Raw genomic sequence first — 16,647 nt, 5'->3', positions numbered from 1 at the left:
TTTTGATGGAGAGACTACTCAACAGCCATCACTGTGACAGTGTTTGTACTTGCCGACGGTGCTGAATTCCAAGCAGAACAGCATGAACTGGGTGATCTGTGCCTCTGTCTTCTGGGTGCATACAAATGCCTGCAGGAGCCAGCTATGTAATTCTGCATCATACACGAGTCTGAGCAATTAGAAAACACCATAGGAAAGTATCAATTTTGGATTTGGCAGATGCAGTTCTGTGCAACAGATACATTTCTCTATTCTGTTAGTCACTTTGCCCCTTAGGCAAGCCCTTAGTGTGCTTGTAAACAAACTCGTCAAGTGGCTTTTAAATATTTGAACAAGCCCTGGCACAGGAGTTTGAAACTGTTAGGTAATTTGGAGAAGTCTTGCATAACAGACTGAAATAGCTGGTCTTCCTTTGAAAAACATTTGCTGTTTTGAGTTAGGTGTTGCCCTGTGTCTGGAGTGTCCAGGCCTACCTTTGGAGTGACTGCCAGAAATCTGTCCTCCTTCCTGCTTGGAAAAGGTGGTAAATGGCTGCTTCTGGACAGAGAATGGTAGTTTGTTTTCAGCTCAGTCTTTTGTAGGGAACATCCAAGTCACCCCTTGCTTCCTAGCTTTTGGGTGTTTTTAAAAAGCATAAGTTTTTTTTAGAAAAAAATGTATTTGCTCACACATACAGACATGCATTTATACACACAAGTACACATTTATATGCACCCAGAGAAAGATATAAAAAAAGATAAATATCTTCATTTTAAAGATAATGAATTTTTATATGCATGAAAATCTCCCTACAACTTTAATGAAGTCAAGATTTACTTGGTGTTGTGCCACTGAGCTTGTACATCAAATTGGACTTAGTACATGAAGAGTATTTGGGATCAGGAATGTATCTGCACTCATTTTGTTCTTAGAGCAGGCCAGATGCTAGCATTTACAACACCATTGCCAGTAATTCTTGGAAGTTCCCTTCTCAGTGAGAAGGGCATCTAGTTATATCTAGGAAAGAATGCAAACATACGTGGCTTCTCCTTTTGTGCCTGCCATTCGGATGAGGCCTGAAAAGTATTTTTATTCCACTCAATCTCTTCCTGGTATGTTGGAGGGGAAAAAAAAGAAATCTGGTTCAAAGTGTTTCAGGTATATCTTTCAAGTGTGAATTTTCTTTCATCTGAAACTGCATTTTCATAGAGAAGTTTTCAGTAACATAAGTAAATAAGTGGTTTTTTATTCTAAAGTTCCTGGAGAGTAACTACATCATATAATTTCGTATTTCTGTAGCAGTAATGTCTAACTTCTTACAGCCTATGAATCCATAACACATTTCTCATGGAAGTACATGGTGCAGTACTGTGAAATAATGTCTGATGTGGGTTTCCTTTCACAAGATGGTTTCATAGATCTTTTCTCCTTAAGTTTGTTATCTATAAGCTTGCATTTTTGCAGAACCACAAAAAGCTTGCTGGTAGGAAGAAGTAGGAATCAAAGCCACCAGAACTTTTTTAGGATACTGGCTGGTAAAGCAGTCCTAAATGTCATATCACAAACACTAGGGTGACTGACATTTAGTCCAATGATAGCATGAGTCATGTTTTTTTCCACTTGAAAAACAAGACAAAAGACAGAATTTGTATACAAAATATATGAGCTCAGATTGTGGTTTTGTGGTGTCAAAGCACTTTTTTTCAGGACAGAAACAAGTGTTTCAAAAGAGGTCAATATTTGAGGTTGTTAAGCTGAGGTTGCCTTTTGACAGACCTTTGAGAGACCCAGCAAACCAAATGTTGTATAATTACTGTTAGTGTTTTCTTGTATGTTGGATAATATTTTTTTTGATTCTTCTTTTAAAGGCAAATCCCCCTCCAGTGCTGGTGAATACAGATTCTTTGGAGACTCCAACATACGTAAGCCTACACTACCTTTCAATTACAACTTCAGATAATGTTTGTTGTTTATCTCTGTTGTTACTGATCAAAAAAGCCTGTTGTACCTCTCTTATGACACATGGTTTTGTCAGGTCTCCTGATGCTTATCTAACTCCTTAAGTAGCTTTTTTATGAAGAAAAATTTATAGTAATGAAATAAAATAAATTGTAGATTGTAAGTAGAAGGTTCTGTGTGAGTACCACTGTGTGACAGTGCAATACAGTGCAGAACGCAGTGTTTGGACCCTGAACTTCTGGAACCTCAGAGAACAATCCGTATCTTCAGCTGTGCTGGCAGATGCTTTAATATTTAATGTTCCATTTCCGTTGCACTTCTCATAAAACACTTCTCAACACACTGGCTTTACTTAAGATTTTAGTGCTCTAAATGTTCATAAAAATTGTTGATTCTGTTGGAAACATTAAGGTAATAAGTGTGGTTATACGGAGGCCAAAATTTGTGTTTGGCAGTGTATGATCTGTGCTAAGAGTACCACTGGCAGATGGTCTTCAGAGGCTTTGGAACATATGCAAGCTTTACATAGGTTTCAGATCTGATTTTTTTTCCCCTGTACCTTCCTCTTATAGTTACATATGTCCCATTTGTTGTTTTCCTGAGCAGTGTTAAGGTCTGTACTAGTTAACCTTATATTGTGTTTATTCTAGCAAGTAAAGCATATATTTACATGTTTTGGCTTTACTTAGAAAGCATAAAGAACAAGAACAAATCTTGTTATTGTCAAAAACATTAATAATTTAAAGTTGCTAAAAAGAAGCTGTAATAGATCAAGACAGGCAAAAGCGTGAATTAACAGTTTAAGTGGAAGACAAAAGATTAGTACAGCGATGTAAATGGCTCATTTATGAGTCCTGAGTATGAATAATGCTGACTCAATAAAAGATCACAGCCGAAGTCTGCAGTGCCTGGCACTTTTACTGATGTGAAACAGTTTAGAAAAGAATACCAAAGGTGAGGTGTCTCTGCACACACAAGCTAAATCAGAAAGACAAGTGATTAATAAGAATGTATCCATGTTTCAGAAGGCTTCATCTGATAGAATCCCATGTGGGATGGTAGATAATAGAAACAGAAAGAGAAAATAGGCCTAACAGAACAAAATGGCACTCAAAAGTACAAGCTATCTGACTTACCGGTTTGCAGTGAACATAAAACAAATTCATTCATAGTTATCTGTAGTTGAACCTACTATATAAGCATAGGAGGTAATGGAATATTCTTCCAGGTTCCCATGTAGGTAATGGAATTGTTCAGTGGTATGTAAGGTAAAATCACAGCTGTGAGGTAGCTGCATCATGGATCTACAGAACTTTAACTGTTAAAGCTTTTTTTAATATTGGAAAACCAAACCAAAACAACAGAACAAAACAAAGTCAGTGATGAAAAATATTCAAGGACACAACTCTTGTTAACTGAATTACAAAGCTGCTGAGGAAGTACAACATCTTAGAACTCAATTTGGGTTGGGAAAAAGACACCAAGAAGCATATTTTTTATTCTTTGTAAAAACAAGCAAGCAGACAAGGAAATAAAAACAAAGCTGGGATGGTGACAGAAGGAAAGGGTAACCATACCAGCAAAATTAACTCTATTACAACCAAAAGACTAATCAAATTGTGCTGAACTACTAAAAATTCAAAGCAAAGTGCTGGGCTTCTATGGCAAAATGACTGTACTTGTGTAGAATGCTGTAGTTTCTTTTATCCAGGGAAAGTCCCTGCAAATAGTGTGTGGCTCCACAGATCCTAGATGGCTTCAAAATTTGCAAAAATAAAATAGGACTAATTTTTATCATTTTATGTACCTTTGCTCCTTCCTGCCTGGACTAACGTTCAGTTCATTAGATAAAATCAATTCAAAAGTATATAGATAGTAATAAGAGGGTCTGGAGAACGAACCTAAAGTAAAATATAGAAATGGAGATCCTTCTTTACTCCTCTTTAGCTAGAATGTATTAAATTTGCGTTAGAGTTAAGTACATAGAAATAGATTGCTTACATACATTAGGGTTGGCATTTTTAACAGTAATGAATAGGGAAATTATTAATCATCCTTGTTCATTAAAAAAAAAAAAAAGCCACCTACTGATCAATCAACTTGAACCACTTCCCTGGTGTGATGTAATTCTAGATGGCTGGTTCGGTTAGCACATGTCGTTTTTGTAGATAATAGTTCAAAGACTAAGCTAACTTAAGCCACTGTGATTGAGAAGTTTTTCTTCAGTGTTGGTGTAGAAACAGATCTAGTTTCATGTGTTCCAAAGGTCAAGACCTCTTCCCTTTTTAATGAAGAAATATCATGTGTTTATAGACAGTATCGTTTCCATTGAACAAACTATTAAGGATGTATTATTTTTGAGGTACTGTGCAAAGAGGAAGATGATAATCTGTTATGTCTGGAATGGATACGGTTTGTGTTGCAGTAAGGGTAGATATAATTAGAGATTAACAAAACTGTAGCGAGGCATACATGAGCCTGGTACTAGAGAGCCTGTCAAAGTTGTGGAAGACAAGCTTCCTTTTGGATCATGGCTTACTTCCAGTATTTGTATTTTTTCTTATCTAGCTTTATAAAATATTTCAAATCCTTTCAGTTTTGGTCCCCTTGTAATGTGTTGGTCTTTAGTATACATGTAATGTGAAAAATGCTAGTAAAATTTTTTTTTTTTTTTAAGCTGCTTTAGAAGGGCTTTATGCTTTTCTAGTGAGCAATTGTGCAAAGCATCCATCCTTTGATTTTTCTCTGCTCTTGGAGGAACAATTGTTTGAAAATACTGCTCTGTCCTTTTATGCAATTTCTTCTCTACCCTACGACCCCTTCCTTTTTTCTCACTTCTAACTTGCTCAGGTTGTATGGCCTGAAGAACATCAAGAGCAGTTCTTTCTGGCAGTCAGCAGTAGGCTTCTGCTGTGCAGTATCCACATAGAACAGTGTGCTCTTCAAAGCTTTACATTTAAATTAATAGGAAAAGTGTCTGATGCATGTACAGAGCAGTGTGAAAATCAAACTTCTGAGCTCACTGGTCAGTGTGTATCAGCTGAGATGTGATGGGAATGAGCTGCCTGCCTAGCTAAGTGTGTTGTGTCAAGTGTAAAAATCCTCTAAGTCTCATTTCTATTTCTTTTTAGGTCAATGGCACAGATGCAGATTATGAGTATGAAGAAATTACTCTTGAAAGGGTAACATGCTAAATGTCTTCCTGTACTCTATTTTCAAGTGGGGCTTGTAATAGATAAATATGAAAAATTAACCTATTTTGATACAGCTAAATGGCAATTTGAAACAGTCCTTACTGTTTTTCCCTTATGTGTATTTAACCTCAATATGCGTAATTTCTGGAGCAGTTTCTATTGGTATACTTGACCATTGATAGTAAAATGAGGGAAGAACTGTAAAGACATACTGCATTATAGGTTATTATCTAGACTTGCAGAAAGTATTAAAAAAATCATATATTGCCATACATAACGGGCTTTATTTATATATTTATACAAACAAGTTTTATTATACAATGAGATTCAGGCTTCCAGTTGAGATTACAAATGATACCTTGACATATGCATTGCTTTTTTAAGGTTTACAATGTAAAGATCTAAGTTCTCTTCCCTGAAATGCGTTACTAACAAAGAGCAATAGTTGGCTATATTTGGTGTCTGTACAGTTCTGGTCAGTACGGAGAGGCTGAAGAGGTCTTACAGCCGATAATAAGGGCAGGCAACCTTTGAAGAGAAAATGTCAGTGGGTCTTTGTGTCTGTAAGGATATATTACATTACTTGAGATTTTTTTTTTGAAAAAACAATGAGGAGCAAATATTGGTATGAACAACTTCAAATACATAGCTCATTAGAAAAGGAACTTTCTCTCTAGTTTGTCAGGTTCATTTCAATAAGAAATGGGGTGAGTTTGCATCTGCAGCTCTTACAGTGACACAATGACTTGTCCTGCCTGCTTCTGTGAAAGCAAGTGTAATTACATGTCTTACATAGAGTTACATATATGTATTGTGAATAGTTGTGTACAGTATATTGTTTAAAATGTCTTAATTTTTATCAGTTAGGTTTATGAAAATTTAGTTCCATACTGAGTCATATATATATATATACACACACATATATATTTTCCTCCCCAAAAAAGAAATGCTTAATTTTTTTTCCCCCTCTAACTTCAGGGAAATTCAGGACTTGGCTTTAGCATTGCAGGTGGCACAGACAACCCACATATTGGGGATGATTCAAGTATTTTCATTACAAAAATTATAGCTGGGGGTGCAGCTGCACAGGATGGAAGATTACGGTATGATGATTTTCTGTATCGGTTTGCTAATTATTATTATTATGTTTATTATTTTTTTTTCTAACACTTGATAGAACATTTTCCATTTGTTTCAGTTTATCATAATACATTGCATTTTAAATAAGTATATCTTGCAGAAGTAATTTTTAAATAATGAAAAATGTTTGGACCATTTTTAGAATTCTTTTTTTTCAACCAAGAAAATCTGCAGCAGAGTCAATTTAAGTGAAATTTTCGTTTTTTATTTGGTGTTATAAACTGATTATGCCAAATGTTCTATAGTTCTTAATTCAATATACAAAGGAAAAGCTTAGATATGTAGGATAGTTAACTCTTGGTTATCTGTGTGCAGGTTTTCTAATATGCAAGGTCATAGAGGTTAACAGCCCTCTTCTGTGCTTGGTATAACTATGCTTCAGTTTTGGAAGATGCTGCACATCTTCAAAAGCCACGTGTTTGGTTAAATTGATAGAGTACTCCTTCTCTAGTATCCCCCATTTTCTTATTTAATCTTGGGGTGATACTACTTTACCAGTGTTGGCATATGGTAGCAAGTGATATTTGAAAGGTACTGTTAAAGTTAATATCAAATTGCTTTAATGAATTATTTTTCGTTATTTTTAATCCAGAACAATAAACTCCCGTATCACTGTGTAGAAAAAAAAAAATTACGGTGATCATAGGATCAACTTTTTTTTCCTCTGTTGCGTTGTTGAGAACTTGCTCCTATCATATTTGGTGTCAATGCCTGATGAATCTAAGGTTTTTACACTTATTAAGCTTATTTCAAGACTTCATTTTAGCTTGTTGGCCATTGTCAGAAGGTATATCTTGCAGAACTCAGGGACAGGTGGGTCAGGCCTTCTACTTAGTGTAATGAGAGCTTCACGTTACTACAGCAACACATTAAATGGAATGGAAAGCTGGCACTTAAACAGCTTGTGAAAAGCAAGAAAGGAGTTTGACTTGTTCATAGCATGGTTTAAAACTAGTGAATTCTTATTTTATAATGCCTAATTTAAAAAAAAATAAATTATACGTTTCTAAATTAAAGGTAGTTTGTACAAAGCCATGTTCAAAATTCTATTTTATGTGTTTCCTTTAGAGAGCATCCCCTTCAGATAGGGACAAGATATTCCATTTATATATTTTCTAGCTATCTTTGTTATATACATAAGCACTAATGACTAATTTTAGAGTATTGTCTTGATACAATATAATTTTGAAGCAAAATCTATGTATCTTACTATGTTACACTAGTTTTAGTGTATTTTAGATAAAATATTAATCTCCTAATGCATCTGCTCTGCTATAATGCAGCAGCTGAACATGAATGTTGCTGTCTCTAGGGTTAATGATTGTATTCTACGAGTAAACGAGGTTGATGTCCGAGATGTGACACACAGCAAAGCAGTTGAAGCATTAAAAGAAGCGGGATCAATTGTACGATTGTATGTCAAAAGAAGAAAACCAGTCACAGAAAAAATAGTGGAAATAAAGCTTGTAAAAGGCCCTAAAGGTATGTAGGAAGTCTAAAACTTCTGTTTCACAAGAAGAATAAGGATGATGATAAATTTCTGCATAAATTTTTCAAAATAACCCAGTAACTTGCATACGTAGGTCAAGCAGACGCAGAGTAATGAAAATTAAGACAGTGACTTCTCAAATGCTTCAGAATTTTCTTCCATGATTGTCCTGAAACTATTCTTGTACATGTAGAATGCCAGTTTTACTTTCAAATGATAAAAATGTGTTGCTGGTACTATTTAGTAATTTTGAAATACGTTATAAACAGGAGTAAAATATTTCATGTGAATGACTTAGAAAGATCTTTGAGAGATTAAAGAAATTTAGATAAATGTACTTTTTTGTTTCTATTTGCAGACATGTTGGAAAACCGTTCTTCAAATACTACTGGCAATACTATAGCTTTGCTATGTGCATCCTTCACAATGCATTAAGTAAACAATTTAGTTTTTGATTTTTAGAACTTCTGTAAATACTGTAGTTGTTCCAGAACTTTCTGGAACATTATGGAGTTCACTTAGAAAGGCATCCAGTATCATTTTAGCCACAGCCTAATATTTATATATGTATTTGTTTGTATGTATGTATATACACATAAATGATGCAGATAGCATTATTATTTACACATAAATGATGCAGATAGCATTATTATTTACACAGTAATTTGAATCTAATGAGTGCTAAAAGGTTTTTTGAGTAATAACTTTATCTTTAAGCAGGTCTTGGTTTCAGTATTGCTGGTGGTGTAGGAAATCAGCATATACCTGGAGACAACAGCATCTACGTAACCAAAATCATTGAAGGAGGGGCAGCCCATAAAGATGGCAAACTTCAGATTGGAGACAAACTTTTAGCTGTAAGTAAAAGTGACAGGGTTTTTCTTTAATGAATGTTCACTTTTAAACCCAGTAAGGTCACGATTTACTTTGTGGTTAAGCTGCCTACCAGTGGAGTATTATTTTGCAAAAATAAATATTAAATAAATAAATAAGTAATACAAAAATCAACATTGCCAGCAAATCAATGACAAAAAAAATTGAAAGCTGCAGTATTAAACACCGTTTTTTCAGCAAATCTGTGCCTCAGCACAATGTATCATGCAGAACCAGTATTAAGCAACCTGTTTCATTTCTCATGGCTGTTACTATTTATCTGAATCTGAGTGACTGGCACGTAAAACAGCACACAATGGGATTGTTTTAGTTGTTAATGTGGAGAGATTAGCTTGTGTGTTTTGGAGACTATAAGTTTTCTGTCTGTGTGTTGTGGTTGTACTGCAGTGTACTACCACTGGACTGCAAAACAACTTTTCAGTCTTCAGGAGTGGCAAGAATTAAAAACTAAAAGTAAGTCAACAAAAGATCTTTAGAAAACACAGATTGTAATAATACATTTAAAATATGCAATAGATTTGTTTTTCCTTCACAAATAACAGAATTATAAAGGTTCGGTTATTTTTACATAGTATGTGAAGTTATATTTATCAAACAGTGGAAAGTGCCTTTGGTCTCTCAGATTCATTACAGTGCAAGCGTTGTTTTCCATGTAGCCTGGTATTATTTGTAGAACTTATTTTCCTCATCAAAATATGGAAAAAAGGGGCAGCAACTCATTTTTCTAAGGCTTTGTATTAGATACTAATTGCTAAAGGACTTATTTTCTTAACTAAAGTGCTGCTGTTTCACTTGAATAGCAATAGTCAGAAAATCTATTTCCTTTGAAGTTAAAAACAATTTCTTGTTACTTGGGATATGTCAGTCACTTTGGTTCTTTCTTCTCCAGTTTTGACCTCTGTGTTTGACCTTTGGCAGGCATGCGTTATCCCATTACAACATCTAAAACTTAATTACATCATGACAAGATCAAATAGTTTTTTTTTTCATGTTAGAAAAATATTTTTTCCAGTTAATGCTTACAATAGCATACTGTGTCAGCGTTGTGATTATGGCCAAGTGTATCTCTGTGCCTACAATACAAGAAGAATCAATAAGTTTGCTTTTGTGCAAGCAAATTGACAGTCTGATCAAAAGATAAACTGTAGGTTTAGGCAAATAATTAAGGTAGCATAACATAACAAGAGAGTACTGGTCACTGTGATAGGTAGTAGTATCAGCATAGCTTTGATTTGGGTTGCTGAAAGTGGGTTGGCTTTCTTTTTAGCTTTTAATACAAAATAGGAGAGAAAGTTGAAAAGGATTTGCTGCTTTTCCAATGCTACTGTCGATACAGTTTATTATAATCTTTTGAGGAAGGACTTTTTAAATATTTTACAGCACTAAAAAGCATCTTTTAAATAGCTTGACCAATTATGTCTGCAGCACATGAATCATAATAAAGACTCCTAATGCTAGAGTGCTCCAAGAGATTTCTGAGTGACCTGTGAAACCTGGCATTTTTTGCGTTTAAAAAATAAAATAAAATTTGTTTTATCTTTAGGTGAACAGTGTTTGTTTAGAAGAAGTTACTCATGAAGAAGCAGTGACTGCCTTAAAAAACACATCAGACTTTGTTTATCTGAAGGTTGCAAAACCCACCAGCATGTTCATGAATGATAGTTATGCCCCTCCTGACATCACAAACTGTAAGTTCAGCTTGTCTTTATGACCTGTTTTTTTCTTCAAGGCTTTAATATATGCCATTTTAGTATTTTAAGTTTCAAGCTTTTAAATTAGTTTCTGACTGTTATAAAAATTTGATATAAGAAAGGTTGATTAATCGGGAAAGCTATGCAAAGCAGAATAACATCCTAGAGCTGGTATGTTGAAAAGATGGTAACAGTGGTAACCCTTTGACTGTTTATGACTACTGTGTCCTTGTTCTAATGATTTGGTATTTCTGATCATTTGCTGATGAGTGCAAGGAGATCTCAGGTGCCCAATTCATATAGAGTATGTGAATGCACTCTGTAGTTCTGAACTGAGCAAAAGCCAGAATACTGTTTCAGGTGGAAGCTAGTGATGTTCTGACCAATTTTTTCTGTTCTGATTTTTCATGAGATGCATGTTTTTGAATAAACTAGACTGGGGGAGGAAGGTCTTGACCTTTAGTACTTGCAAAATTCCACATTATTGTATTCCATGAATGTATTGTGAAATTCCACATTAACTTCTTATGTTTCAATTTTGACATAAATGTTGGTAATTCAGATGAAAAAATAATGCATGCTACGTTAAAATAGTTACAGGCATTTCTTGGTGATGAAAGGGTAATATTTACAGGAGTTGTGGGTTTTTATTTGTTTTTTTGTTGTTTTCATTTTGTTTTTTTTTTTTTTTCAAATATCTGAATGCAGAAAGCTCAGAGTTGAGCTACAATGTAAAGAAACATTTAATATACTTTCTCATTATTTCTTCAAGATGGTATTAACATTTGGTGTTCAGAAAAAGGAATGAGAGTGATATAACTTTCTTTCCAAGACTGAATAAATCCTGACCAAGCTGGTCGTTTTCAGTGAGCTTAGTAGCTGTGCCCTGCTGACTTACTGGTTGCAGTTTCTACACTGGCAAGCAGTGATGTGACTAAAGGCTCCTATGTCTTAGGTTGAGCAGCTGATAGTTTTTCAGTTATCAGCTGTCAAATCTTGAAGTGCACACAGTCTTCTATGTTAATAACTGCTAATTCGTTCCACAGTTCTGGTACTGAGTGGATTTTTCTTTTAAGTCCTTTAAGTGAAGGTGGAAGCAACTCTGGCAGCAACTGCAGAAGCAGCTCATCTCAGATAAATACTGCTGTTTGCTGATGCAAGTTCTAGTGCTACAGTTAAACACTTAAAATATCAAAAGGATTTACTTTTGAATAGGTAGTAATAAATTGAATATTGTGAATACATTTTACTGTTATATTGGAAAATAAGCTTTTTTCTATTAACCCAAACTGACCTTTTGTTCAACTTCTAATTCATTCAATCTAGAACATTTTTTTCTATAACCAGAGATTCCACAATAGGAGAGAGAAACCTTTTCCTTACTCTAAAGGAGAGAAAGAATTTTCAAATACATACCTATTTAATCTCATCTCTTCCCGTAAGCTGTTAGTGGGGGAGAAAGGAACGATGAGTCATTTTAGGGTTTTTATTTGTTTGTTTCACTGTCAGCTGCAAATAATTGATGTCATACTTAGCCCTGATTTGTTCAGATACTGAAAAAAGGAACACTTTTGAACTGAACCAGTGATGTAATCTAAACCAGTATATAATAAACAATAATAAAATATAACACAACAAAAGGACTGTAGTACTTTAGGCCTCATCTCACCTTGTTGGTGATAGCTGCAGTAGCCTTAAATCTATTCATAAGCATATAGAATTGCAATTTGAAGCAAATTGTTTTTTTTTTTTTTGTCTTATGAAAAGGATATTCTTGAAGACTCCATTCAGAGATACAAAACTGATTTTCTTCCTTCATTTTATACAGCCTCTGCTTTATGCTCATCTGTGATCACTGCTAGAAGTTGTATACCTTTTCTAAAGGCTTAGAGTAACCTTGAGTCAGGTGTGGTGCGATTTTTTAAAAAACTGGAAATAAGTATGTGGTTTGTCATGGGCAGATGTTAGTTGGCAGTATCTTCAGTTTGATTTCTGTTGCATTTCAAGTTTAAGTAGGTAAGATCAGACTGCTGAGATGCTCAGTCCATGCAGAAGCAGAAGTTATATTTCCTCTCTGACTGGAATATAATAATATTCTCCTTGGGGTGATAATTCTGTTTTTAAATTCATACTGTCTGTATCAATAAGTTCTTTTAAATAAGTATTTATTCTAGCAGTATGCATAAGGGCATGCTGTAGGCTCTCTTCTTACGCAGAGAATAAATTTCTTTCAACTGATGGATGAGCTGGTGACTCAGTTCATTGAAGGTAACTGCATCATAACGTAAAGCCATGAAACTCTACTGTATATGCCTGGACTGCTTAATGCCCAGAACTCCCCATTGGTTTTTGCTTGTTTGTTTTTAATATCAAAAACATGTAAAAGCGTGATGCACAGTACCTGTTGGCTTGCTATCTGTACTGTCTGCAGAACATGCAGTAGATTGCTCATGATGCTAAATTTTCTGAGCATGATAGTTCATTAAAAAGTCCATGAAACACCAAGTTCAAGATCTGGTTGTCTTTAAAACTCTCTGTCTATAACTGATCTAGTTTACTTATAGGGCTGTCTCAGTTTCTCTGACCATGGTGGAGCTCTGTATTTAAAATGGAGAGCTAATGAAGAACTTCTCAAGGACCAGGTTCTCAATTGTCAGTATCTAGGTTTTCCATAAAATCTGTTTGCTTTTAGAACTTCTGTACCAGGCACGCAACAACATGGTTTTGTCAGATGGTCTGATGGTCAAAAAGATGAGACAACGCTAGTTAGCATCCACATAGATAATAAAATCATTTGAAATTTGATCCATCTTTGGTGTGGTTAGCGTCTAAATCCAGGGATGTTTGATGAAGAGGTTTCTGAGATTCTGCTTTGTGGCTGTGTTTATCAGGACGAGTACAGATCCTGCCCACGTATTTCTTTGCGTACCTGGGGCTGAAAATTGACCTCAGTCATTTGATGTTTATCGCAGTAAGCGAAAGGCTCCCAGCTGCCTGTGGGGACGAAACTAATGTTGAAAATCTTGTTAAAGAAGTGCTGGGGCTGTTTGAGACCAGAGCATTTAGCAGGGAGGGAATGTGGAAAAAACGGCTCATGGTGCTGTACTACGTATGGGCAATGAAAGCTTGACCACAGCCCGTGACAGTCTGGAATAGCTGATTGCTGTGCCTGTTTCTCTTTTAACCCTTGAAGTGTAGATTGCTAGTGTATACGGTTACAGTAAGATCCATTTTCTGACTCAGGCAGAAGGCAGTTATGAAAGATTGTTATTTCTGGGCACTTTGCCATTTCTGTACTGTTCTCTAACATCCAGTCTCAGAGACAGAAAGATGAGAAATTCCAGTATAGGAAACATGGAAATTCAACAAAAAAACTATGTACAGAAGAACAACAGCACTCTAGGTGGTCTGGACCTGTGGACCAATGCCATCCATCTGGCTACTAACATTGACATCTAAACTGCCTTGTGTGTTCGGTAATCATAACTAACAGGTTTCTGTAGTAAGCTATGCTCAGTAGGGAATGTAAATTACCTCGGTAATCTGAGTGTAACTGTCGATGATTAAGTGGATCCTAGAAGACATGTCACGTAACATGTTGGTATAAATGCAAAATATTATTAAGAAGGTCTAGAACTAGCTATTTAAAACCACCAAATTTAACTTCAGTGTGCATATTTGTAGGATATCAGTCAGACAAGTGCCTAGGCTTTGTCTGAGACAAAGATGACTGTGTATAGGCCTCCTTTGAAGATGTTGATGATGCAGTTTTGACTCCTAGTAAATATTAAATTATTTGTCCTTTGTGTGTGCACATGCATTTGGTACAGTATTTCCATCATGCATTGAGAAATAGAATAGTGAAAGGTAGGGAGGAATCTGTTTCCTCACTGGAAACATAAATGCCTTAACTTTGCTTAAATGGCATACATACGGGAAGAGGAGAATATGTAATAACAGTAAATTACAACGAAGTTTTAATTCTATTTCCCATTTTAGAGATCGTACTTGTGATTGGTGTCTTCAGTTTGCAGATAATAGGAAAATTTTCCATTTTCCTTCTGTGCAGAGCACTGTAATGTCAAAGTGTTGGGGGGGTCGATTTGGAAATGGAATTTCTCCTTAAGAGTCTGTGACTTTTCCTGTCAAAAACAACTTAATTTAATGCATGTAGTTTTCTGTGCATCCAAAACCCAATTCCATTATCAGCTAATTCAGTAATAATATTTACTTGGAAATAGAATTTTAGGCCTGATTTGGAATTCAGAAAGTGATGGCTTCCCTTTTATCTCTATCATAATCTTTGTGAATGTTCTTCAGGTATAATACCTTGCTAAAACAGTTTGTGCAAAGCTACAGGTGCTTTTTTTTGTTGTTGTTCCAGGAACTCACAGAGAGGCTTTTGTGCCTTGTTAGGTTGGCTTCCACAGCACTTTTAAAAAGGACCTGACTTTTTCAAGCATGTAGTGCATGTAGGATTTTGTTAAAGGACGTAGCCAGTGCTGATGTGGAATAGCCTGCAGGTCTGAAATAATAAACTGTTATATGGCCTGGTGGCTGAGTTCTAGTCGCATGGTAAAGGGGTACAAGATTTTGAAAATAAGTGGTAGTATTAGGTGGTCTGTATGTTTCTGAATGTGGTGCAGTTAAAAGCTCTAAGAATTTTAAAAACAAATGAAAAGCACTGAAAGTCGATGAACAGAAGATTTGTAATGAACAATGTAATTACTTCCTGTAACATATGCATCATTTTAGCTGCCCCTTATTTATTAAAAGCAAATGTAGATTAACTTGGTAAAATGGGAAGATGGCTTTTAGGCATCGTTCATTTTGAATAACTCCAAATTATCTGGGAGTTCTCAACAGTGAATGCATTTGATTATACAGTTTTAGCAAAAACAGCATTCTCTCTCTGCTGTAGACCCCATGAAGCTGACTTGAGGAAGCTCCATTTGGCTGGTGGGTGGAAGGGAACAGACCTTTTGCACTCAGATTCTGCATTTTACTGAAACCACTGGTGAATCTGGAGCTGTGATATCTAAAAATTCTGCTCAATCCCAGTCTAAAGCATGTAGCCCAGTGAGGGTTGGTGTGTCTGAAAAGCACGCTTAATTACTTCAAAAGCACTAGCTGATAAACTTCATAAGCTGTTATAGTGGATTTCAGTGCTATTTGAAATGCATTCTAGAAAACTCCCCTACTGTGACAGAGCTTTTAAAAGAACAAGAAACAATCTGATGTGATAGCTGTTGTTCTATATGCCGAGCATTAAGGTCTGTAAGGTGGTTCCCTGTCTGGCTGAGCACCTCAGAACCAAACCATTGGTCAGGGTAGCAGAGTATTGGTCAGGGTAGCAGAGTATTGGTGTGGTGCGATGCGGTTCTCCGTATGTGGAACTCACTGGGAACTCACAGTTTTGCTAAGAAGCTAGACTAACACAGAATCAATCCAGCATGGACCGAGTGGTTTGAAATCTGGCTATGTAGCAAGTATCTCATATAAGAATACTCCTGATGAAGTTTGCATATGACCCAAATATTCTGCCAGTGTCTTATAAGGAAAAAAGAAAAAGGAGAAAATACAGGTCATTTCTTCAGAGCAATCTGTCTCATGTCTGTTCAGTTGAACGTGTGGTTTTGCTGGAAATCCTCAAAGGTCAGACACTGCAAGCCATTAACAGTGAAGAGAGTATGGCACCTTGATTATTATGCATCTATAAAGTGTCCCCAACCCCTGTGTTCAAACCTCAGAGCTTGAAGCACTCACACAAGGAAAAAGATTTTTAGTTGTAAAATGTGCTTTGTAATAGGAGACAGTGGTGTGATGATGCCTATTGAATGAACACTAAAAATTCATTATATTTCCAAGTTTCCTAACTTGGAAATATAACGTACCTTTTAAATTACTTATTGGGACAACTTTCCTGGCATTGTTATAATTTTCCATCAATTGAAATGGTTGTGCAAAATTTTTCTAGTATGCCTGTTGTCATACAGCTAAAACATAAGCGCTTCATGCACAGGACTTCGCAGGATTCATGGCCAGTTACATAAGAGGTTAGACTAAATTCTTTTATTACTCCTTTCTGTTTTTAATCAGAGCATCTGTGACTAAGGCAGCTGATCCTTGCAGTACAATTACTTTTTTTTTCCCCCCCAATTTTGTTTATCCCTGTCAGTAAATTGATGCCTCTTACCTTGATGAATGGGAGGTAGAATAATTCCACCATTGTTTCTTAGTGTGTGCTGTTGGCGTAGCATATACTAGCATTTCTACCAGCACTTACGCTTTTATTTAAAGA

The 16,647-nt window shown here is 35.6% G+C and overlaps 1 protein-coding gene across 24 annotated transcripts in view; it reads left to right on the top strand.

Annotated features, from left to right (window-relative positions):
- The window catches only part of DLG1 (discs large MAGUK scaffold protein 1), a 149,729-nt gene that overhangs the window by 88,459 nt on the left and 44,623 nt on the right, over nucleotides 1–16,647 (top strand). For 13 of the 24 annotated variants that reach the window (XM_084529490.1, XM_084529497.1, XM_084529501.1 and 10 more), the window contains 6 exons: nucleotides 1,848–1,901; nucleotides 5,070–5,120; nucleotides 6,111–6,235; nucleotides 7,585–7,754; nucleotides 8,482–8,618; nucleotides 10,199–10,343. In XM_084529490.1, coding sequence (XP_084385616.1) covers nucleotides 1,848–1,901; nucleotides 5,070–5,120; nucleotides 6,111–6,235; nucleotides 7,585–7,754; nucleotides 8,482–8,618; nucleotides 10,199–10,343 — 682 coding nt within the window. Of the gene's footprint in view, nucleotides 1–1,847; nucleotides 1,902–5,069; nucleotides 5,121–6,110; nucleotides 6,236–7,584; nucleotides 7,755–8,478; nucleotides 8,619–10,198; nucleotides 10,344–16,647 lie in introns of all 24 variants that reach the window. The other 11 variants (XM_084529486.1, XM_084529489.1, XM_084529508.1 and 8 more) reach the window with 1 other exon arrangement.

Source organism: Aythya ferina (genome assembly GCF_964211825.1).
Source record: "Aythya ferina genome assembly, chromosome: 9".
Taxonomy (NCBI): domain Eukaryota; kingdom Metazoa; phylum Chordata; class Aves; order Anseriformes; family Anatidae; genus Aythya; species Aythya ferina.
The sequence above is the reverse complement of the archived record's forward strand: the minus strand, read 5'-3'. Positions and strand labels throughout refer to the sequence as shown.